Genomic DNA, 20,639 nt, shown 5'->3' with positions numbered 1-20,639 from the left:
CTCTCCCCAACAGAAGATGGTCCAGTTAAAGATATTACCTCAGCCACTTTGTAGCATCTAGGAATTTAGAGAGACAATCAGATAGATAGATAGATAGATAGTCAGATCCTGTGATCTGGCTGAGCAATATGCTATATAAAGGAGCAGGATTGAAAGGGAGCTACTTATCTTGGGTCCAGAAAAGGCCAGCTCCTTATCTTGGTCTCCAGCATAAATCAGAGCAGTCTGAAGGAGGTTCTAATTTACTCCCAGCTATGGCCCAGGGCAGTTCCAGCAACTGGGGATCTAACAGGCATAGAGGCACTGCAGCCATGTCCCCTGGGCTAGGGGGAGGTTACAACAGGAACCACAATGCTGGCCAACCCCCTCCCACACCAGGACTCCCCTGCACAAAAAAATCCTCTGGGATCTGGTTAAGCCATTTTTCTGGCTGCTTTCCACTGCTGAAGCAGCGTAAGGCAACCAGAATAAGGGCTCAAATCTAGAGCACTGTCTCCAACACACAAGTTCGCAGGTATTGTCTACCACATTATAGACAATATAGTATTGTGTATACCTTTCTCTACATTACTTGCATTTTCACTAGATTTCTAGCAGGATACCTCTTTTGCACAGATACTAGTATTTATTTATTTATTTTTCTGTGAAAGTAAACCATTTTTTATCAAATGAACAGGGTAGCTGTGCTTTCAGTTTTTGTTTCCCTGTGTAATAATTAATTAGCAATACAATCAATGTAAATGTGTATGAAACATAAAAATAAAGGATTTCATACTGATTGTAAGATCACTGTCTAAATTTATACTTTACCCTTAAATGTTTCAGCAAGATTTATGTCATTTTCACTGACATCCCCTACTCCAAAATGGATCACATCCAATTCACATTCATCGTCGGCATTATAGCTGTCCAGAATGTTTAGAATGGCCTCAGTGGAACCATGTACATCACCTAAATAGATCAAATGTTCTATTACTAGGCATTGTAAAATCAGAATAAACAAGTATCAAAATTATAACAAACAAAAGACAAATGCTGCTACATGGGAATTCTAGATTGTACAATATCAACAAAAAATATCTGGTGCATTATTCTTTTTAGCATACAGAAGAGACAGCTGAACATACTGCACAAACTTGAAAGTGTGGTGTTCTATTCTGAAAAGTGACGGAACGCAACATCATTGGGGAAAGGAGGGGGGTCAATGTTTGTTACGTCTCAATGATTTTCAGATCAAGTTTGCTTAGTTTTACAAATACCGTGAGCCCTGCATATTCAGCCTGGGATATTAAAGTCAAGCTGGGTTCTTCCTGGCTCTTGCATCATCATCAATAAAGATTCTGCATGGCCTCAGCTCTACCAATGGAACACTATTGCCAATGGAGTTGAGTTGATATAACTGATGGCATTTTTGCAGACTGAGTCTACACAGATAGTCCTGCCACTGGAATTTAGGGCTCGATCCTGCAAATACTTGAGCATGTGAGTTATGTGTTTACACACACAGTTTCAGTAGGATTCCTCAAAGTTACTCACCTGCTTAAGTCTTTGCAGGATCAGTGCTTTAGTTAGCAATTCTGTTGCTAAGGTATGAACCAGAAGACAAGCCCATAGTTGCTGGTTCGCCAGGGCTGACAGTAGTAAAAATACATTTCTTAACAAAGTAAGCAGATAGCCTCTGAGTAGACCCAGGAAGCAGTTCTTCTGAGTAAGAATATGCCATACTTACATAGTAACTTTTCAGAGTAACACAATACTTTAAATTTATTGTAGTCATTAAGTTATGCTTACGTTAATTTTCATAAACAACCATTTCCTTCAGGAAGTTCTTCCTCAAAAGATTACAAGCCAGTGCTTAATTTTAGGACTGGAACAGAGTGTTTTCTTACTCTGGTAAGAACTGTGGTTATTTAAGACATTTTCATACAGATTCCACTCTAGGGGTGCATGCAGCCCACATGCACAAGACTGGATTCTTTTGAATAGCAATGTCTGTTGCGGCTGCCCCTGTGCCTTGAACACTCGCTTGCTCCCTGCAGCCAAGTGTATTAAAAGCGGGGTGCACATCTCAGTTCCTTCACCAACAAGAATCTCAGGAGCAGGTCTCCAATTAGCAGGGATGAAAGGGTGTGTGTGGAATCTGTGGATAACACAAAGAACCACAGGTATTGTAGGGTAACTGTTTAAGTGATTGTCCACAGATTCCACTCTTGGTGACTAACAAACAGTTGCCCATTTACCGGTAGCTAGGCAGCAGGAGTTCTACTTTAATACAGATTGCAGGACTGCCATACCAAAGCTAGCATCCAATCTGGGCGCTTGTGCCAGGGAATAGCACGTGGTAGATGTATAGATTGAGTTCCATGTTGCTTCCTATGCAGATGTTAATCAAATATGCTGCAGAGGCTGCTTCAGTTTTAATACGTCCAGGGGGATCTTTCTTAGCCAAATCATAACAAGTCCTGAAATAGTCAAGACCCACTCAATGATATAATCCTTTCAGTGAATGCCAAAAAGAGTCCAGAACAGGTGTGCACAGGAATGGATTGGTCCTATCCAAATAAAAGAGCAATGCTCTGATGACTTCAAATATATGGAGGTTTATTTCACCTGGAATAGACAAGGGAAGAACACAGGGAGATGAATCAACTGATTGATGTGAAAGTTGGAAACTCCCTTAGAGAGAAACTTTGGGTGAGCTCTGAGAGGAAAAGAAATTTATCTTTTCCAGCAGAGGGGAAGTTCTGTCAGCTGTGCCTTGTCTTGGGATCACCACTGAGGTTGATTTAGCAATGACATCCCATAGCCTCTCTGTAAGGAGAGTCTAACATCTGCCCCACTGAAAGGTGTCTCCGTGCCATGCATCAGAGCTGATACAGAGTCCTACATCTACTATAGTCAATACCTCAGTCAGTGACAAGGAGGTGGGTAGTACATACCACAGGGATAGGTCTCAATATGGGCATACCCTGTGCCAAAATGGACCATACCAAAGTACTCTGTGCCACGGGCTTCAGTGCTGTGGTTGGTGCCTTGCTGTAGGTAGCAGAGGCAGTACAGTTGTTGCCATCTATGATGAGATAACTGGCTCTGTGGATGAGGTGAAAGTAGTGGACATGTTATTCTTTGACTTTAGCAAAGCTTTTGATATGGTCTACCACAGTACTCTTGCCAGCAAGTTAAAGAAGTATGGGCTGGATGAATGGACTATAAGGTGGATAGAAAGCTGGCTAGATCATCGGGCTCAACAGGTAGTGATCAACGGCTCCACATCTAGTTGGCAAGGGAGTGCACCGGGGTCAGTCCTGGGGCCGGTTTTGTTCAACATCTTTATTCATAATCCAGATGATGGGATGAATTGCACCCTCAGCAAGTTCACAGATGACACTAAGATGGGGGGAGAGGTAGATACACTGGAGGGTAGGGATAGGGCCCAGAGTGACCTAGACAAATTAGAGGATTGGGTCAAAAGAAATCTGATGAGGTTCAACAAGGACAAGTGCAGAGTCCTGCACTTAGGATGGAAGAAACTCATGCACCGCTACAGACTGGGGAACAACGGGCTAAGTAGCAGTTCTGCAGAAAAGGACCTAGGGGTTACAGTGGACGAGAAGCTGGATATGAGTCAGCAGTGTGCCCTTGTTGCCAAGAAAGCCAATGGCATATTGGGCTGTATTAGTAGGAGCATTGCCAGCAGATCAAGGGAAGTGATTATTCCCCTCTATTTGGCACTGGTGAGACCATACCTGGAGTATTGCGTCCAGTTTTGGTCCCCCCCACTACAGAAGGGATGTGGACGAAATGGAGAGAGTCCAGTGGAGGGCAATGAAAATGATTAGGGGGCTGGGACACATGATTTACAGAAGAGAAGAGTGAGGGGGGATTTGATAGCAACCTTCAACTACCTGAAGGGGGGTTCCAAAGAGGATGGAGCTAGGCTCTTCTCAGGGATGGCAGATGACAAAACAAGAAGCAACGGTCTCAAGTTGCAGTGGGGGAGATCTAGGTTGGATACAGTAACTCCTCACTTAAAGTCATCCCACTTAGGGTTGTTTCGTTGCTGATCAATTAGAGAACATGCTTGTTCAAAGTTGTGCAATGCTCCCTTATAATGTTGTTTGGCAGCTGCCTGCTTTGTCCACTGCTTGCAGAAAGAGCAGCCCGTTGGAGCTAGGTGGTGGGGGCTTAGAACCAGGGTGGACCGGCAGCCCCCATATCAGCTTCCTGCTCTCCTAAGTTCCCCGTGTGGCAGCCGCCCAGCAGGCTAGCAATTGCTGGGCAGTGCAGCTGTCCTTCCCCCACTGCCGTGTGCAGCTCTGCCCTCTGCCTTGGAGCTGCTCCTGGGAACCTCCTGCTTTCTGTGCAGAGGGCGGGGGAGAGGGGTACTGTCAGGGTGTCCCCCTCCCCCAGCTCCTGTACCTTATCTCCACAGAGAAGGGGGGCGGAGAGAGACACAACAGGGCTCAGGACGGAGGGCGCTTGCTAGCAGCAGTTGCTATCTTAACTTGCTGATCTACTTAAAAAGGCAACGTACTTCGAGTGGGGTCAGCATACATAAAGGAGCAATATGCGTCTCTCTCTCACATACAGGGTGTGTCTCTGTCTCTCTCTGCCATGCTGTCTCCCCTCCCTCCATTCGTGCTGCTTTGTAGAGTGTGAGGCTACATTAACAACAACGTGTTAACCCCTGAGGGCTCAGCCAAATGCTAGCTCATCATTTAGCTGTAAGGCATTCCCTGGGAAATATCCCACCCTCTGACTTCACCACCTCAACCAAGCTTCAAAATCATCATTGCTGTGTACAGTATTGTTTGTTTAAAACTTATACTCTGTGTGTGTGTATATATATAAATAAAATACACACACACGCACGCACGCACACATACATACATACATATATATAGAGAAAGGTCTTTTGTCTGGCCAAAGAAAGTTCCCTGGAACCTAACCCCCCAACATTTACATTAATTCTTATGGGGAAATTGGATTTGCTTAACATTGTTTCGCTTAAAGTTGCATTTTTCAGGAACATAACTACAACGTTCAGGGAGGAGTTACTGTATTAGGAAACACTATTTCACTAGGAGGGTGGTGAAGCACTGGAATGGGTTACCTAGGGAGGTGGTGGAATCTCCATCCTTAGCGGTTTTTAAGGCCCGGCTTGACAAAACCCAAGCTGGGATGATTTAGTTGGTGTTGGTCTTGCTTTGAGCAGGGGATTGGACTAGATGACCTCCTGAGGTCTCTTCCAACCCTAATATTCTATGATTCTATTCTATGATTCTAAGATACCTGAAGCCTTCAGCACTTATGCTGCAGGATTCTGTTCTAGTTGCAGTTCCTGTCTCCTCAGCAACACAGGCCACTGAGAGCACATCAGATCTGTCCTCCGCTCTCTACACTGCCTTCCCATAGAACACAGCATCAAGTTCAAGGTTTTGGTCCTTATCTTCAAGGTGCTGCATGGCCTGGGCCCAGGATATCAAAAACATGGCCTAAACCTCCAGCATAAAGTGTGTGGTTGACAACTTTGCTTCTCTGGCACAATAGAACTCTCTACAATAAGGGTAAAACTCATCTGTGCAGGAGACAGAACTTTTTCTGAGGTCAGTCCCAGACTGGAATGAACTCCCCCCAAAATTAAGGACCATCACAAACCTCACCACTTTTTGCTCCAAGTGAAAGGTGCATTTCTTTAACCTGCATTAAATACAAATACATAGCAACATCTATATTTTTTTTTCTTTAAAAAAAAAAAAAAAAAGTCTACCAGTACAAGACATACACCTCCCCCTGGGAAGAGGATCTCTAACATAGTAGTTTTCAAACTTTTTTTCTGGTGACCCAGATGAAGAAAACTGTTGATGCCCACGACCCAACCGAGCTGGGAATGAGGGGTTCAGGATGTGGGAGGGGCTCCGGGTTGGGGGGAGGCTCAGGGCTGGGGCAGAGGGTTGGGATGCAGGAGGGTGTCAGGGCTCTGGGCTGGGGGTGCAGGCTCTGGCGTGGGGCTGGAGATGAGGGGTTTGGGGTGCTGGAAGGTAGCCACTAGCCTGCCTTAGCTGGGCAGCACTACCGACAAGACTCTTAAAGTCCCGGTTGGTGGTGCTGACCAGAGCAAGGCAACCCAGTGCCTTAAATGCCACGACCCAGTACTTGGTCGCGACCCACAGTTTGAAAAACACTGCTCTAACAGACAACAGCGGACAGACTTTAGTCACACTGCTTAATGCACTACTGAAGGCACTCAGATACTATGGTGATGAGTGCGGTGCAAGAACCTACATAGAAATAGAATAGATTGTTGGTGTTGGCTTGGGTTTCGGTGTAGGTGCACTGAAATGGGACTCCACCTTTAGGCTTTTATACTAGTGAGCCTTACAGGAGACTTTCCATCTTGTTTGGAAAGGGGAATAAGTATCTGGGAGAACTCCTTAAAAGCCTTTTCCAAAAATATTGCCAATATGGTTGGCAAGTAGGGCTTACGAGTGACAAGTTGCCCTGGAGCTTGGGGTGGCATCTCAGCTCATTGGGGCACTCAAAGCATGGGATAGGCCAGGGGTTGACAACCTTTCAGAAGTGGTGTGCCAAGTCTTCATTTATTCACTCTAATTTAAGGTTTTGCGTGCCAGTAATACATTTTAACGTTTTTAGAAAGTCTCTTTCTATAAGTCTATATTATATAACTAAACTATTGTTGTATGTAAAGTAAATACGGTTTTTAAAATGATTAAGAAGCTTCATTTAAAATTAAATTAAAATGCAGAACCCCCCGGGACCGGTGGACTGGACCTAGGCAGTGTGAGTGCCACTGAAAATCAGCTCGCATGCCGCCTTCGGCACGCATGCCATAGGTTGCCTACCCCGGGATAGGCCCTGTATCTGGAGTGTCTTAAAAAGTCTGTCAAAATCTGATAAGGCTTGCATGGACCTTTCCTAGAGGACGTGTTTCTGTTTTGCCTCCCTCATTATTTGAGTCCTTTTGGAGAAGGACTTGGCAATCGAGCAGCACTCTGGAGCAAGGTCCTCTCCAGGGCACAGGAGCATCAGAAGCATCTGTGATGGCATCCCTGTGTCACAGGAGGGACAGACCTTAAAACCTAGTGACCTGCAGTCAGTCATTTTAAGTTCTTATCTGGGGGGTGGAAGTGGCCATTATACAAGGGAGAGGGGTGTGTACAGGGAGTAAGACTCCTGTACAAAGGAAGAGAAAACCTATCACTACTGTAAATCTAAGGGGGTTTTGTTTTTTAAAAGTCAACGGGCAAAGAAAACTTATCTAAGCAAAAAATAAACTAATAGAACTATGTCAGCTAACTTGCTCAGGGCAAGGGATGTGAACACTATAGGGTGCCATCTCACAGCCACAGGCAGTAAGGAACAAAATGTGCATTGTGGCCACCCCATCCTTTATACCCTCAGCTACAAGAAGAAAGAAGGGCACAGGTGAAACCCCAACAGTGTTATTCACAAGAATCAGATCTCACGCACCAGGAGTGGAATCTGTGTGGATACTCACTCAAAGAAAAACATACAATTACAATAGGTTTAAATTTAGACTTGGGAAATATGCACTAAAACAATTGCAAAGTCAACTGAACATGACAGCACCTTTAACAATTACAGGTAGCACGTTTCTGTCACTCTCCACTCTCTCTTTAGACCTCATAGCTATTAGATGTTTGTTGGTTTTATACAATGCTGCTTTTCTCTGTCTCCAGGTCAGATTGGATAGGCTCTCTCGTTCTTTCTTGTATGCATCTTTGTGTTCCTTTTGCTTTGTTTCAATAACTTCCATATCCTGTTTGATTTTCTCCTGTTGTTCAGCATAGTTTCTCCAGTCAACAACTTCATGTGCCCTTTGCTTGGCAGAAGAGACAGCACTGTTACTTATCAATATATAGTACTGGGCAGCTTGGTCTTAAAACACTTTTCTAGATGATTATCTGATGAACACCATTCAAGCACTTTCTTGATTTTAACTTTGTTTTGCTTTTAATTTTAAGTATTATTTTACAGTCTAGCTAAACAAACCATCTCATGTCACAGAAGACAACAGGAGAGGTGCCCAACATAGACAAGTTCTCAAGCCAACATACAAGGGCATGATAACCATTCCATAAACTACTGGGGAATAAACTGCATTATTTTGCTCCTAGGAATCTCTCACCTCACTTCATGGCACCAAAAAACTGACACCAGAACCATTTATCCAAAGCAACAAACAGAATCCTAAATGGATTTAGGAAACATACAATGGCCAATTCATAAAAGATTGTTGTAGCCTCTCTGCAGATTATTTGATATCAAAGTCACTGGAAAGGTATATCTGAGGGACTCCAAGGACACAAGGAGAACGCTGACGTGAGAAACCTGATATCAGGGGTGGGTTTCTGACATTTGGTCTTACGAAAGGGTCAGGGGGAAAACACAGGAAGCTTTGAAGAGGCTGGAGTCTTAAATGATACTGCTTGTTCCCTCTAATGACACAAACAGTACCTATCTGCATTAGCTTTGGCAGAGTTTAAGTTAAAACAAGTTATGCACACCAATTTCTTTGTTTTATTTTGAGTCTCATTAATTCTAAGATTAAGAATAATGAGCCCATTAAGTTTTGGTTTATTTTGTGTCATGTTTTAAAGTTATTATTATTATATGCTACTGAAGAGGAGACAACCTAAGTCCTTGGAGAGGTATTTGGGAAGAAATTAGTAATTATTCCTGGACACTCAGCCAAGGCAATACTGAAAGAGAAGCCACCCAGACACCAGCTACAGTCGAGCAGAGGCATAGGGAAACAGGAGACCACAGGTTACACTTCCATCTCACTGAGAGATCACTTTCTTTGGCTAAATGTGGAGCAGATCAATGTGGAAGTGCTGGAGGAGGGGAGGGAATAAGGGTTATGTGTTTCATTGGGTTCTTCAATCCTTTTGTGGAAAACCTATTCCAGGCCACATTTAGTACCCAGGTTTTGTATTCAAGCCTTAGTTACTATGGCTCATTTTCAATGAACGTTACCATTTTTGTACTTAATTCTATCTATGTTACATACCGCAATACAAGTGTATTAGCTATGCATTAAGTTATTCTTGCTATACCTCAGATTCTACTTCAAGGATTTCAGCTCCTGCTGAAGGGACTTCCTTCCAGCCCACAATTTCTACCGGCATGCTGGGAGTTGCTTCATCTACTGTTTTGCCATTCTCATCAAACATCAGGCGCACTTTTGCCCAGCTTTTACCTGCAACCAGAATACATCCTTTTCTCAGAGTTCCTCTCTGGACTATGGCCGTGGTTACTGGACTAGGAGGAGGAGAAAGGGAAAGACAGACAAAATTAAGTTTGCTATCATATTTACAGTTACATGCCTCTAAGTAAAGATGAAAAAAGCAAATATAGAACAGTATGTGCTATGATCTCAGAACACATCTGTTAAACATTTCACCACCATGCAGAGGAAGTTTTAAAGGAGACTTGCAAAGGAAAAAAATGGGCTGTATCCTTTTTAGTATCTTTAGATGTATAAAGATGTTAAAAATTCAGCAATCTCCTCCTCTTTCTTTAGGCACTGAGAAAACTCACAAAATACGTGATACCAAACAGTCCTCCAAAAAATCCAGGAAGTAACAGACACATTGCTTATATTTCTAAGGTAATAAACATCAAACAGAATTTGTTGAAAAGAAACCTTCCAGGCTCCCTTTATATTTAAAAAAAATATATATATAAAAAAATTTTGATTTCTTTCTTTTCCAGGTACCCTTTAAATATCACCATTTTAAAGAACAAAGAGACACTTTTTAGTGGATGGTTCATAAAAAGTTTTCTATTTTATAGTAAGTAAACTACATAGGTTAAAAAATTGTCAGATTGATATTCATGGATTTTTTTAAAAAATCTGTGTTTTAATATTTTATTTAAATAAGTTTAGTTTATGTTTTACCATTTATGCTGTCTGCTTATACAACACTTTGTTCCACTGAAAAATAAAACAGCCCAGTCAGTTTCTAACTATTCATTTTCTGGTTCCCATGCAGTAAGGCAATAAATACTGCAACATTTGGATTGCAAACATTGCTGAGGAACTGTTAAACCCAAACAACAATCTTTTTTTCATTTAAAAATATTAGAGTTTTATAATTTATTCTCCCCTTCCTTCTCCCCCCCCCCACCCCAATTAAAACCTACATTTTGGAAACCACCTAGACAGTGACTCTTTAACCAAGTCAACTGAAATAAACTTTACAGAAACATTAATTAAAGTTGAAAGGAAGACAGATGATTAGCTGACCTACCCTCTTCCTTGATCTGTGCGAGATTCTATTATGGTTCCCTCTACTAGGCCTGTGGAGTCTGCCTTCAGTTCCAACACCTCTGCTAGAGCAACAGTTGCCTCTGCTAAAGCCATCAGGTTGTCACCCTGTACCAAACAACATAGAATCATAGAATATCAGGGTTGGAAGGGACCTCAGGAGGTCATCTAGTCCAACCCCCTGCTCAAAGCAGGACCAATTCCCAACTAAATCATCCCAGCCAGGGCTTTGTCAAGCCGGGCCTTAAAAACCTCCAAGGAAGGAGACTCCACCACCTCCCTAGGTAACACATTCCAGTGTTTCACCACCCTCCTAGTGAAATAGTTTTTCCTAATATCCAACCTGGACCTCCCCCACTGCAACTTGAGACCATTGCTCCTTGTTCTGTCATCTGCCACCACTGAGAACAGCTGAGCTCCATCCTCTTTGGAACCCCCCTTCAGGTAGTTGAAGGCTGCTATCAAATCCCGCCTCATTTTTCTCTTCTGGAGACTAAACAATCCCAGTTCCCTCAGCCTTTCCTCATAAGTCATGTGCTCCAGACCCTAATCATTTTTGTTGCCCTCCGTTGGACTCTTTCCAATTTTTCCACAGTTAAGAATTAAGGAGGCAGATAATTACAATAGGATCAGAAGATGAATTTTCAGTACCAACATCTGTCCAATACACATGATCCATAGTTTCCAATTCCACAATGCGATCCAATAGACCAGGCCTCTGCACCTGTGCAGAGGGTCATTGAAGTAATACATGGTCATGGCCTAAGGGTATGTCTACACTACGAGAGTAGTTCAATTTTACTTAAATCGGTTCCACAAATTCGATATTACACAGTCGAACGTGTGTATCCACACTAAGGACAGTAATTCGACTTTGTGAGTCCACACTAACGGGGCAAGCGTCGACATTGGAAGCGGTGCACTGTGGGCAGCTATCCCACAGTTCCCGCAGTCCCCGCTGCCCATTGGAATTCTGGGTCGAGCCCCCAGTGCCTGCTGGGGCAAAAAATGTGTCGAGGGTGGTTTTGGGTAACTGTCGTCATTCAACTGTCACTCCCGCCCTCCCTCCCTGAAAGCGCTGGCGGACAATCACTTCGCGCACTTTTCTGGCGAGTGACAGTGCGGATGCCACAGCACTGCGAGCATGGAGCCCGCTGCGACCATCGCTGCAGTTATGGCCGTTGTCAACACCTCGCACCTTATCATCCACCTTTTTCAGAGTCAGATGCTGAGAAATCGGGCGAGGAGGCTACAGCAGCGCGGTGAGGACATTAAGTCTGAGAGGGGCACAGACCTCTCACAAAGCACGGGACCCCGTGCCGTGAACATCATGGTGGCAATGGCTCATGTTGATGCTGTGGAACGGCGATTCTAGGCCCAGGAAACAAGCACAGACTGGTGGGATCGCATAGTGCTGCAGGTCTGGGATGAATCACAGTGGCTGCGAAACTTTCGGATGCGTAAGGGAACTTTCCTAGAACTTTGTGAGTTGCTGTCCCCTGCCCTGAAGCGCAAGGACACCCGGATGCGAGCAGCCCTGACTGTCCAGAGGCGAGTGGCCATAGCCCTCTGGAAGCTTGCAACGCCAGACAGCTACCGGTCAGTCGCGAACCACTTTGGTGTGGGCAAATCTACCGTGGGGGTTGCTGTGATGCAAGTAGCCAACGCAATCATTGAGCTACTGCTGTCAAAGGTAGTGACCCTGGGAAACGTGCAGGTCATCATAGATGGCTTCGCCGCGATGGGATTCCCAAACTGCGGTGGGGCTATAGATGGAACTCACATCCCTATCCTGGGACCAGAGCACCAGGCCAGCCAGTACATTAACCGAAAGGGCTACTTTTCAATGGTGCTGCAAGCACTGGTGGACCATAGGGGACGTTTTACAAACATCAACATCGGATGGCCGGGCAAGGTTCATGACGCTCGTGTTTTCAGGAACTCTGGTCTGTTTAGACGGCTGCAGGAAGGTATTTATTTCCCGGACCACAAAATAACTGTTGGGAATGTGGAGATGCCTATAGTGATCCTTGGGGACCCTGCCTACCTGCTAATGCCCTGGCTCATGAAGCCCTATACAAGCGCCCTGGACACTGAAAAAGAACTCTTCAACTACCGTCTGAGCAAGTGCAGAATGGTGGTGGAGTGTGCTTTTGGACGTCTCAAGGTGAGATGGAGAAGCTTACTGACTCGCTCTGATCTCAGCAAAACCAATATCCCCATTGTTATTGCAGCTTGCTGTGTGCTCCACAATCTCTGTGAGAGCAAGGGGGAGACCTTTATGGCGGGGTGGGAGGTTGAGGCAAATAGCCTGGCTGCTGATTACGCCCAGCCAGACAGCCGTGCAATTAGAAGAGCCCAGCGGGATGCGCTGTGCATCTGGGAGGCTTTGAAAGCTAGGTTCCTCAGTGAGCAGGGTAACCTGTGACTATTAAGTTTGTTTAAAGAGAAGCTGAACCTGCCCCCGTTTCTTTACCCACTTAATGTTGACTATCCTCTGCAGTTACATACCCCGTTCCCTCCGTTGCCCTCCTTCCAACACATGTTTAAAAATAAAATAAATGGAACTTTGTTAATTAACACCGTTTTCTTTATTACGGATTTCGCGGTAAAGTGTTGAAACTGGGACGCAGACTGTGGTGGGGAGCGGGCGTAGTGATGGAAAGAACGCTTCTAAACTCGAGGAATGACAGGCTCCTGCTCCTAGAGCTGTCCGCAGTGGTGGACTGGTTGTTTCAACAGAGCCTGCCACCCCTCCTTTTCCCAATACTAACATTCCCCTAATTCAAAGCAGGTCACCATGAGCGACATCACTCTGATGAGGATTTCTGACACAGAGAAAGACCGCATGCTGCGTGAATGCCAGCAAAAACCAGGGCCGTATGCGGCCATGCTCTGCGAGGCAATGATCCCAGAGTACTTGATGATAGCCTGGCGCGGAAAAGTTTCCTACCACGGAGGACGCAATAAGGCCGCTCTCCCCAGGAACCTCATGCAAAGGCTTTCCAATTACCTCCAGGAGAGCTTCGTGGAGATGTCCCATGAGAATTTCAGCTCTATCCCCGGACATATAGACCTTATTTTCCAGTAGCTGCACTGGCAAGGACTAAAAAGTAGAGCGCCTAGGGCAAACTAATCATGAAAAACCCATTGTTAATATTCCTGTTCGGTTCAAAATAAATGTTTACATGTTTAAAACACTTACCGACTGATCCTTCCCCTGATTCAGGGTCCAGGTTAACGCCTGGGGAGGGTTGGTAGGGGATCTCCGTGAGGGTGATGAAGAGATCCTGGCTGTCGTGGAAATCAGCGTTGTAAGCGCTGTCGACTGTCTCGTCCTCCTCATCTCCTTCCTCATCTTCCCCGTCTGCTAACATCTCCGTGGAAGCGGCCGTCGACAATATCCCATCCTCAGAGTCCACGGTCAGTGGCGGGGTAGTGGTGGCGGCCGCTCCTAGAATGGAATGCAGTGCCTCGTAGAAACAGCATGTCTGGGGCTGGGATCCGGAGTGTCCGTTTGACTCTTTGGTCTTCTGGTACCCTTGTCTCAGCTCCTTGATTTTCACGCGGCACTGCATTGCATCCCGGCTGTATCCTCTCTCCGTCATGGCTTTGGAGATCTTCTCTTAGATCTTCACATTCCGTTTTTTCGATCGCAGCTCCGAAAGCACGGACTCATCGCCCCACACAGCAATCAGATCCAAGACTCTTTCTATTCAGCGATTGCATGGTCACCTCTGCTGGAGAGCTCTGCATCGTTGCCTGTGCTGCTGAGCTCACCACGATGTCCAAACAGGAAATGAGATTCAAACTGGCCAGACAGGAAAAGGAATTCAAATTTTCCCGGGGCTTTTCCTGTGTGGCTGGTCAGAGCATCCGAGCTCGGACTGCTGTCCAGAGCATCAACAGAGTGGTGCACTGTGGGATAGCTCCCGGAGCTATTAGTGTCGAATTCCATCCACACCTACCTTAATTCGACATGGCCATGTCGAATTTAGCACTACTCCCCTCATCGGGGAGGAGTACAGAAATCGAATTAAAGAGACTTCTATGTCGAACTAAATAGGTTCATTGTGTGGACGGGTGCAGGGCGTCTAGACCCAGGTCGGAGTCCTGACACGGGTTTTGCCAAGTCTTGGCCCATCGAGGCCGATGGAGCTTGGGACGTTCTGGCGACCGAACAGGCCCCGGGCTGGTTCGGTACCTGCTGCCACAGCACCCACTGGCACCACTGTCCCTGCCACAGGGTTCCGTAGCCTTGGGCTTGCTGGGTACCGGGAGGTACAACGAGTCCCGGCGGGGCCACACGGCCCGAGGATGGGAAGGGGACCGAGGCCAAGGTGGTTGAAGAGCGCTCGGTGTCGCGGGAGCGGTGCCTGTGGTGGCATCTCCCTCGTGATCTGGACCTCGAAGACGAGGAACGGTACCCTCTGGACAAGCTGCTTCGGTAGCCGTGACGACGCTACAAAGCACGGTGCCTTGACGCCGAGGTACCTCGACACCGAGGTACCATGCGGGGAGCCTCTGCTGTGGCATCTGGTCGAACGGGAGCTGGAGCGCGAACGACGCCACCTGTCACGTCGAGATCTGCTCCGGTACTCACGTCGGGCCAGGGAGCGATCCCGGTGCCTCTCCTGGTGCCTGCGCTAATTGGCGGGTGGGGCAGGAGGGGCCCACGGTTCCCGTCTCGGCAGCGGGACAGAGGGTCTGGGAGGCGTCTATGGCGGCCGGGTGTCGCTTGACGAGCGGCCGCTGTGCATCAAGCGGTGCGGAGAGTGATCTTTGGAGCAAGAGCCACTGCTCACCGAAGAAGCCGGACGGTCCCCTAAGGGGGGCTTATCCCGAGACCTGGGGGTTGTACTAGCTGCAAGCTTGGCATGGGCAAAGACATAATGTCCTTTGCCACCTGCACTGCCTCCGGCGTCGACAGCATCCGTATCTGGGACGTCTGGGTCGACTGCACCGGGCTGCTCCGCTCCACTCGAGTTGGAGGTCTTAAGCCCGGGGGGAACTGAGGGTTGCCCTGCGCGGGACCAGCCTCCCCCTTATCCTTGTCGCGGCATCGTTGCGAGGCCGAGCTCTTCCCCTGCTTTTTGGCAGGAGAGCGGCGCCTGCTGGTCGAAGGGGCCTCGCTGCGTACTGACGATGCGGCGGCCGGCATCCGAGTCCGATCTGCGCACCGGGGTCGGAGCCAACGCCAACTCCATCAGGAGAGCTCTGAGTCTGAAGTCCCTCTCCTTTTTAGTCCTTGGTTTGAACGACCTACAGATTTTACAATGGTTGCTAACATGAGTCTCACCCAGGCAGCGAAGACACTTAGCGTGGGGGTCGCTCCTGGGCATAGAGCGGCGTCACGAGTCGCACGACTTGAAGCCTGGAGCACGGGGCATGCCCCGGTCCAAGCCAATACTGAGAAAACGATCTGATGAACGGTACCACTAGAGAAGAGAAGGCTGCAGCGAAGCTGGAGCACAAGTTCCGACTATCTTCACTGGCGGCAAGAAGGAACTGAGGGTGGGGGGAGAGTGCAGCTCCCCTTATAGTGCGCTACACTACGGGTACTGCTAAAGGAAAAACTTCTGGCACCGGTGCACGTGGCAAGCACGCCCACCTATTGTGGAATACACAGGAGCAATCACTCGAAGAACTAGGATTTCAGATTATAGTAATTAACTACCAGTTGTCTAGAGGAAACAGATTTATGAGACTTGCTCTCTCCTGCCAACTGTTCCCCAATGTCCAAACTTGTATTATGAAGGTTTATACTTGGTTTTGAAATATTCCTTTCTGCCTAACTTCAGCACTAACTCCTCTGTATGCCTTTTACTTAAAGTGCTAATATGAGTAAGTGACAGAAGTCTGGAACAAATGCCTCTGATTTTTGTTAGTGGGTAACTGGAAGTCTGTAATTCTACTGCTGGTCTCTTGCTCACTAAAGGCCTGAACCTGCAAGAAACTGAGAGCTCTTGGTTCCAACTGACTCCATTGGGAGCTCAGGGCACTCAGCATACTCAAGGAGTAGGCCCCAACTCAAAACTTGTATTTTCCAAGTGTCAAATCAAAGCATGGTCTGTATTCCACCTGGCAGAATTCCCCGAACATGACCATTCATCCACCAAAATTTTACCTTAAGTGCAGACATATGTACAGCCTGAACATCACCCCCATACTCTTCACAAACCACATCATGAGCCAGCAATTCTTTCTTCACTCTTTCAGGATCAGCTTCAGGTTTGTCACATTTGTTTATGGCAAGGATGATAGGAACTGAGAAAGAAATAAGTATATATCTCTCTTACACCAGTATCACAACATTTACCTAAGCTCTAAATTAAGGTAATGTGCCTTTTCTTCAGTTATTACTGTTTGCTATATGAAACACAAGTGACTCCTGTTTACACATTCAACAAGCACATTTGTTTGCACTAGGCTTAAAACTATGCTCATAAACTGTCCAAACATTGAAAATGACATTAATAAAATGATATCACTGCTGTTTTGGGTTGCAAAATTATGGGAAAACACAAGAAGTATTTTTTATTGTTTTTATTAAAACTGGTTCTAGTAACAATGCCATAAAGCCATGAAAACTAGCTCCAGAGTGACATTTTGTAAATAATGGATAATAGTGCTAAAGTATCTTACCCAATAGAATGTTACTAATGTGTGTTATGCAGGAGGTCAGAGTAGATTATTACAATTAGGGTTCTACCAAATTCACACCAATGAAAAATGCGTCACAGACCGTGACATCTGGTCTTTTGTCTGCTTTTACCCTACAATATACAGATTTCACAGGGGAGACTAATGTTTCTCAATTTGGGGGTCCTGACTCAACAGAGTTGCAGGAAGAGGGGGGGCCACCTGGTTATTTTAGGGAGGGGGCAGGTTGCAGTATTGCCACCCTTACTTCTGCGCTGCTGCCTTCAGAGCTGGGCGGCCAGAGAGAGGCGGGTGCTGACTGAGGGCCCAGCTTTGCAGGCAGCAGCCTAGAAATACAGGTGGCAATACCATACCATGCTGTCTACTTCTGCACTGCTGGTGGTGGTGGCTTTGCCTTCAGAGCTGGGCAGCTGGAAACTACAACTCCCTTTTGGGTGAGGACCCCCAATTTGAGAAATGCTGGTCTCCTCCATGAAATCTGCATATTATAGGGTAAAAGCACACAAAAGACCAGATTTCGGGGTGGGGGGGAGGGAGAGACCAGATTTCATAGTCCGTGACATGTTTTTCATGGCCTTGAATTTGGTAGGGCCCTACTTATAATCTATGAACGTATAATATTCAGTACTATCTATCCTAGCTATTTCTAAGATGCCTGTTACCAATATCTATATGAAGGAACCGCACTATATGCATCAGTCAACAAAGAGAATCAACACTACTGTTCATTTGTATTCACTAGCAAAATTAAAGAAGTAAGGAATAAATTCTGTTTACAAAAGCTAGAGGTGTAGTTATGCTGGTGTAACTATGGTAGAATTCTCCAAGTGCAAAGTTAGCTTCTCTCTGTCCCCCACAAATAAAGTTTTTAGATGTCCCATTCTGGGCTTTAAAACATATGTTTTAGGATGTGAACTGGAAATCTAGAAGGATTCTCACACCTGGTGGGTGCAGAAGCAGCAGGAAGGGAAACTCTTCATGCCCCCCTCTGCAGTGATCCATATAGCCAAGCTAAATGCAGCATTAATGGGTGTCAAAGGGGTTGCCACCTAGCCCTCCCACGCCCTCAGTCAAAGAAATTTATTATAACAGAGACTCTTCGTGAGCTGGGGGTCCACCCTCTGAGAACTGTAGAGGAAAAATGCACCTTTTTCTCTTCTCTGTGCATCATCATATTGCTCTCAATTTCATCAAAAGTCAGAACAGTTTTGTGGTGGTGCATTTGCCAAAACTACTCTAGAACTTTTCATCTCCTCGCCACTCAAAGTGATTCTGCAAACTCCTGCATAACACATACACTGTGAAAAATCTGGAATTTAAGCCCGGGTCAATTTGATGTAAAAGAGTTAATCACAATGCAACCTCGCTAAGGCTGCTAAAATCATGTGAGTGGCTCAAGATGGTAAATATCTTTTCATAGCATTGCTTTGATCCACTTTTCTTTTGGTGGTAGAAGAGCTAAAACTATACAAGATGCTCAAGAAGAAAACCCTGAGATAGCAAAAGAACCAGCAGCATATTTCAAAAATGTCTCTTTAGCAAGGAACCCATATTTTAATATCAAAGACTTTACTGTCATTCGCTGGCAGAGATCTAATCCACAAAACAACTTAGATCTATTTTTAAAATACTTTGCAAAATCATCATAGAAATTTACCTTCCTATGCTTAAAAGTTGACTAGTTCCACCTTAACTATGGTGATAATGATAAAGAAAAAAAAAATCTTCCTCACATGTCAAGAAAAATCAGTTGCCTTGAGTTAGTAATCCTATAGAAAGCTTTTTAAAGAATTACCCGCTAATATATTTATAATTAATGTGTTACTATCTAGGCTACAATAAAATTTTTAAGATTAAGCCTATAGAAATCAAGACAAAAAAAGATACTGAAAATAATGAAAAATTCCAGTGCTGGCCATGTTACTGTTCTATGTGAGAAAACTAAGGATTATAAGACCCTGAAAAGTTGAAAGTGATTTGGAAACAAACTTAGACCATTGAATATCAAGCTGCCAAAGACTTCTGAAATTGCAAAGACATTTTCAAAATGGAATTATGAAACTGCCAGACCTCAATTATTCTGATTTCTCTGTAAAATGAGTAGAGGGAACTAGCCTTATGATTCTAGAAAGATATGCTATTAAAATCCCTCCACTCTGTAGATTGGGGTTAAAAGCAATCAGTGGGATCAGGCGTAGGTAGTACATTCCTCCAAGCCTACACATGATCTGGAAAGCAGTGAACAGGTACAATTCTCAGTAGGGTCCTTTAGGAGTTGGTTCTTGGCCACTTAATATTTCTATCAATAACCTGGAAGGAAACATGAAATCATCACTGATAAAGTTTACAAATGACACAAAAGTTGGGGAAGTGGTAAACAACGAAGAGGACAGACCACTGATTCAGAAAGATCTGGATGGGTTGGTAAACTGGGCTCAACCAAAGAATATGCATTTTAAATACAGTCAGATGTAAATGTGTATATCTTAGGCCATACTTACAGGATCGGGGGCTCTATTTTGGGAAGCAGTGATTTTGAAAACGATTTGGGGGTTGTGGTTGATAATCAGTTGAACAAGAGCTCCCAATGAGATGCTGTGGCCAAGAAAACTAATGTGATCCTGGGATGCATAAACAGGGCAATCACAAGTAGGAGTAGAGAGGTTTATTTTAACTCAGTATTTGGCACTGGTACAACTGCTACTGTAATACTGTGTCCAGTTCTGGTGCCCACAATTCGAGAAGGATGTTGATAAATTGGAGAGTTTTCAGAGAAGAGCCATGGGAATGATTAAAAGATTAGAAAACATGCCTTATAGTGATAGATTGAGCTCTTTGAGTCTATTTAGCTTAACAAGGAGAAAGTTACGGGTGACTTGATTACAGTATGTAAGAATCTAGATAGCGAACAAGTATTTAATAATGGTCTCTTCAGGTCTACCAGAGAAAGGTATAACTTTATCCAATGGCCAGAAGTTGAGAGTAACCAACCACTGGAACAATTTACCAAGCGTCCATCTTGGTGGATTCTCCATCACTGACAATTTTAAAATCAAGATTGGATGTTTTTCAACAAGATGTTTTCTATGAAATTATTTTGGGGAAGTTTTATGGGCTGTGCTATACAGGTCAGACTATATGATCACAATGGTCCCTTCGGGCCTCAGAATCTATTAGACACATTTATTTTGCTACAAAATGGACTCAGTTATTCCATAGGATTCTTTAAGGAGAAAAATATCCTCAACCTGAACGGACTTGGATTTGGTATGAGGATTATCTTTTGTGGGAGAGGACAGGCTGCTATTTGTTTTGTACCAGTGTTTATTCTTTGAATTGTTACTAGAGCATGTCTTGGTATATAGTGCTGGGTATTAACACACCACAAATTTAAAAAAATGAAATGTTAAAAGGTCAAATATACAGTACCTTTGGCATTTTTAGCATGTTGAATGGATTCTATAGTTTGTTTCATTACTCCATCTTCTGCTGCTACAACCAATATGACAATATCAGTGACCTGTGTACCCCTTGCCCTCATTGCTGAAAAGGCAGCATGTCCTGGAGTATCAAGAAAAGTTATCTTTTCCCCAGAAGGCAAATGTACTGTGAAAACATAATTTAAAACACAATATATTTTAAGCATAATCTTTCCCATAGT

At 44.9% G+C, this 20,639-nt stretch overlaps 2 protein-coding genes across 5 annotated transcripts in view; both read right to left on the bottom strand.

The window, feature by feature from the left end:
* Positions 1-20,639, bottom strand: part of MTIF2 (mitochondrial translational initiation factor 2) — a 46,507-nt gene that overhangs the window by 8,749 nt on the left and 17,119 nt on the right. For all 4 annotated transcript variants that reach the window (XM_054022459.1, XM_054022457.1, XM_054022460.1 and 1 more), the window contains 6 exons: positions 20,408-20,584; positions 16,443-16,582; positions 10,299-10,423; positions 9,102-9,306; positions 7,612-7,864; positions 811-951 (listed from right to left, as the gene is read on the bottom strand). In XM_054022459.1, the coding sequence (XP_053878434.1) occupies positions 811-951; positions 7,612-7,864; positions 9,102-9,306; positions 10,299-10,423; positions 16,443-16,582; positions 20,408-20,584 (1,041 nt within the window). The remainder of the gene's footprint in view (positions 1-810; positions 952-7,611; positions 7,865-9,101; positions 9,307-10,298; positions 10,424-16,442; positions 16,583-20,407; positions 20,585-20,639) is intronic.
* LOC128834037 (uncharacterized) lies at positions 13,371-13,923 on the bottom strand. Its single transcript, XM_054022461.1, has 2 exons — positions 13,521-13,923; positions 13,371-13,447 (listed from the first exon to the last, which is right to left on the bottom strand). The coding sequence occupies exons 1-2, from the start codon at positions 13,921-13,923 to the stop codon at positions 13,422-13,424; spliced, it is 429 nt and encodes a 142-aa protein (XP_053878436.1). The 3' UTR covers positions 13,371-13,421.

The sequence above is a fragment of the Malaclemys terrapin genome, chromosome 3 (assembly GCF_027887155.1).
Source record: "Malaclemys terrapin pileata isolate rMalTer1 chromosome 3, rMalTer1.hap1, whole genome shotgun sequence".
NCBI classification, from domain to species: domain Eukaryota; kingdom Metazoa; phylum Chordata; order Testudines; family Emydidae; genus Malaclemys; species Malaclemys terrapin.
The sequence above is the reverse complement of the archived record's forward strand: the minus strand, read 5'-3'. Positions and strand labels throughout refer to the sequence as shown.

Excerpts from the sequence above, each read along its gene's own strand:
- LOC128834037 (XM_054022461.1), bottom strand. The coding sequence starts at position 13,923 with ATGACGGAGAGAGGATACAGCCGGGATGCAATGCAGTGCCGCGTGAAA. Across the intron at positions 13,448-13,520 it reads ATCAGGGGAAGGATCAGTCG|TTTGCCCTAGGCGCTCTACT; the intron begins GTAAGTGTTTTA and ends TTTCATGATTAG.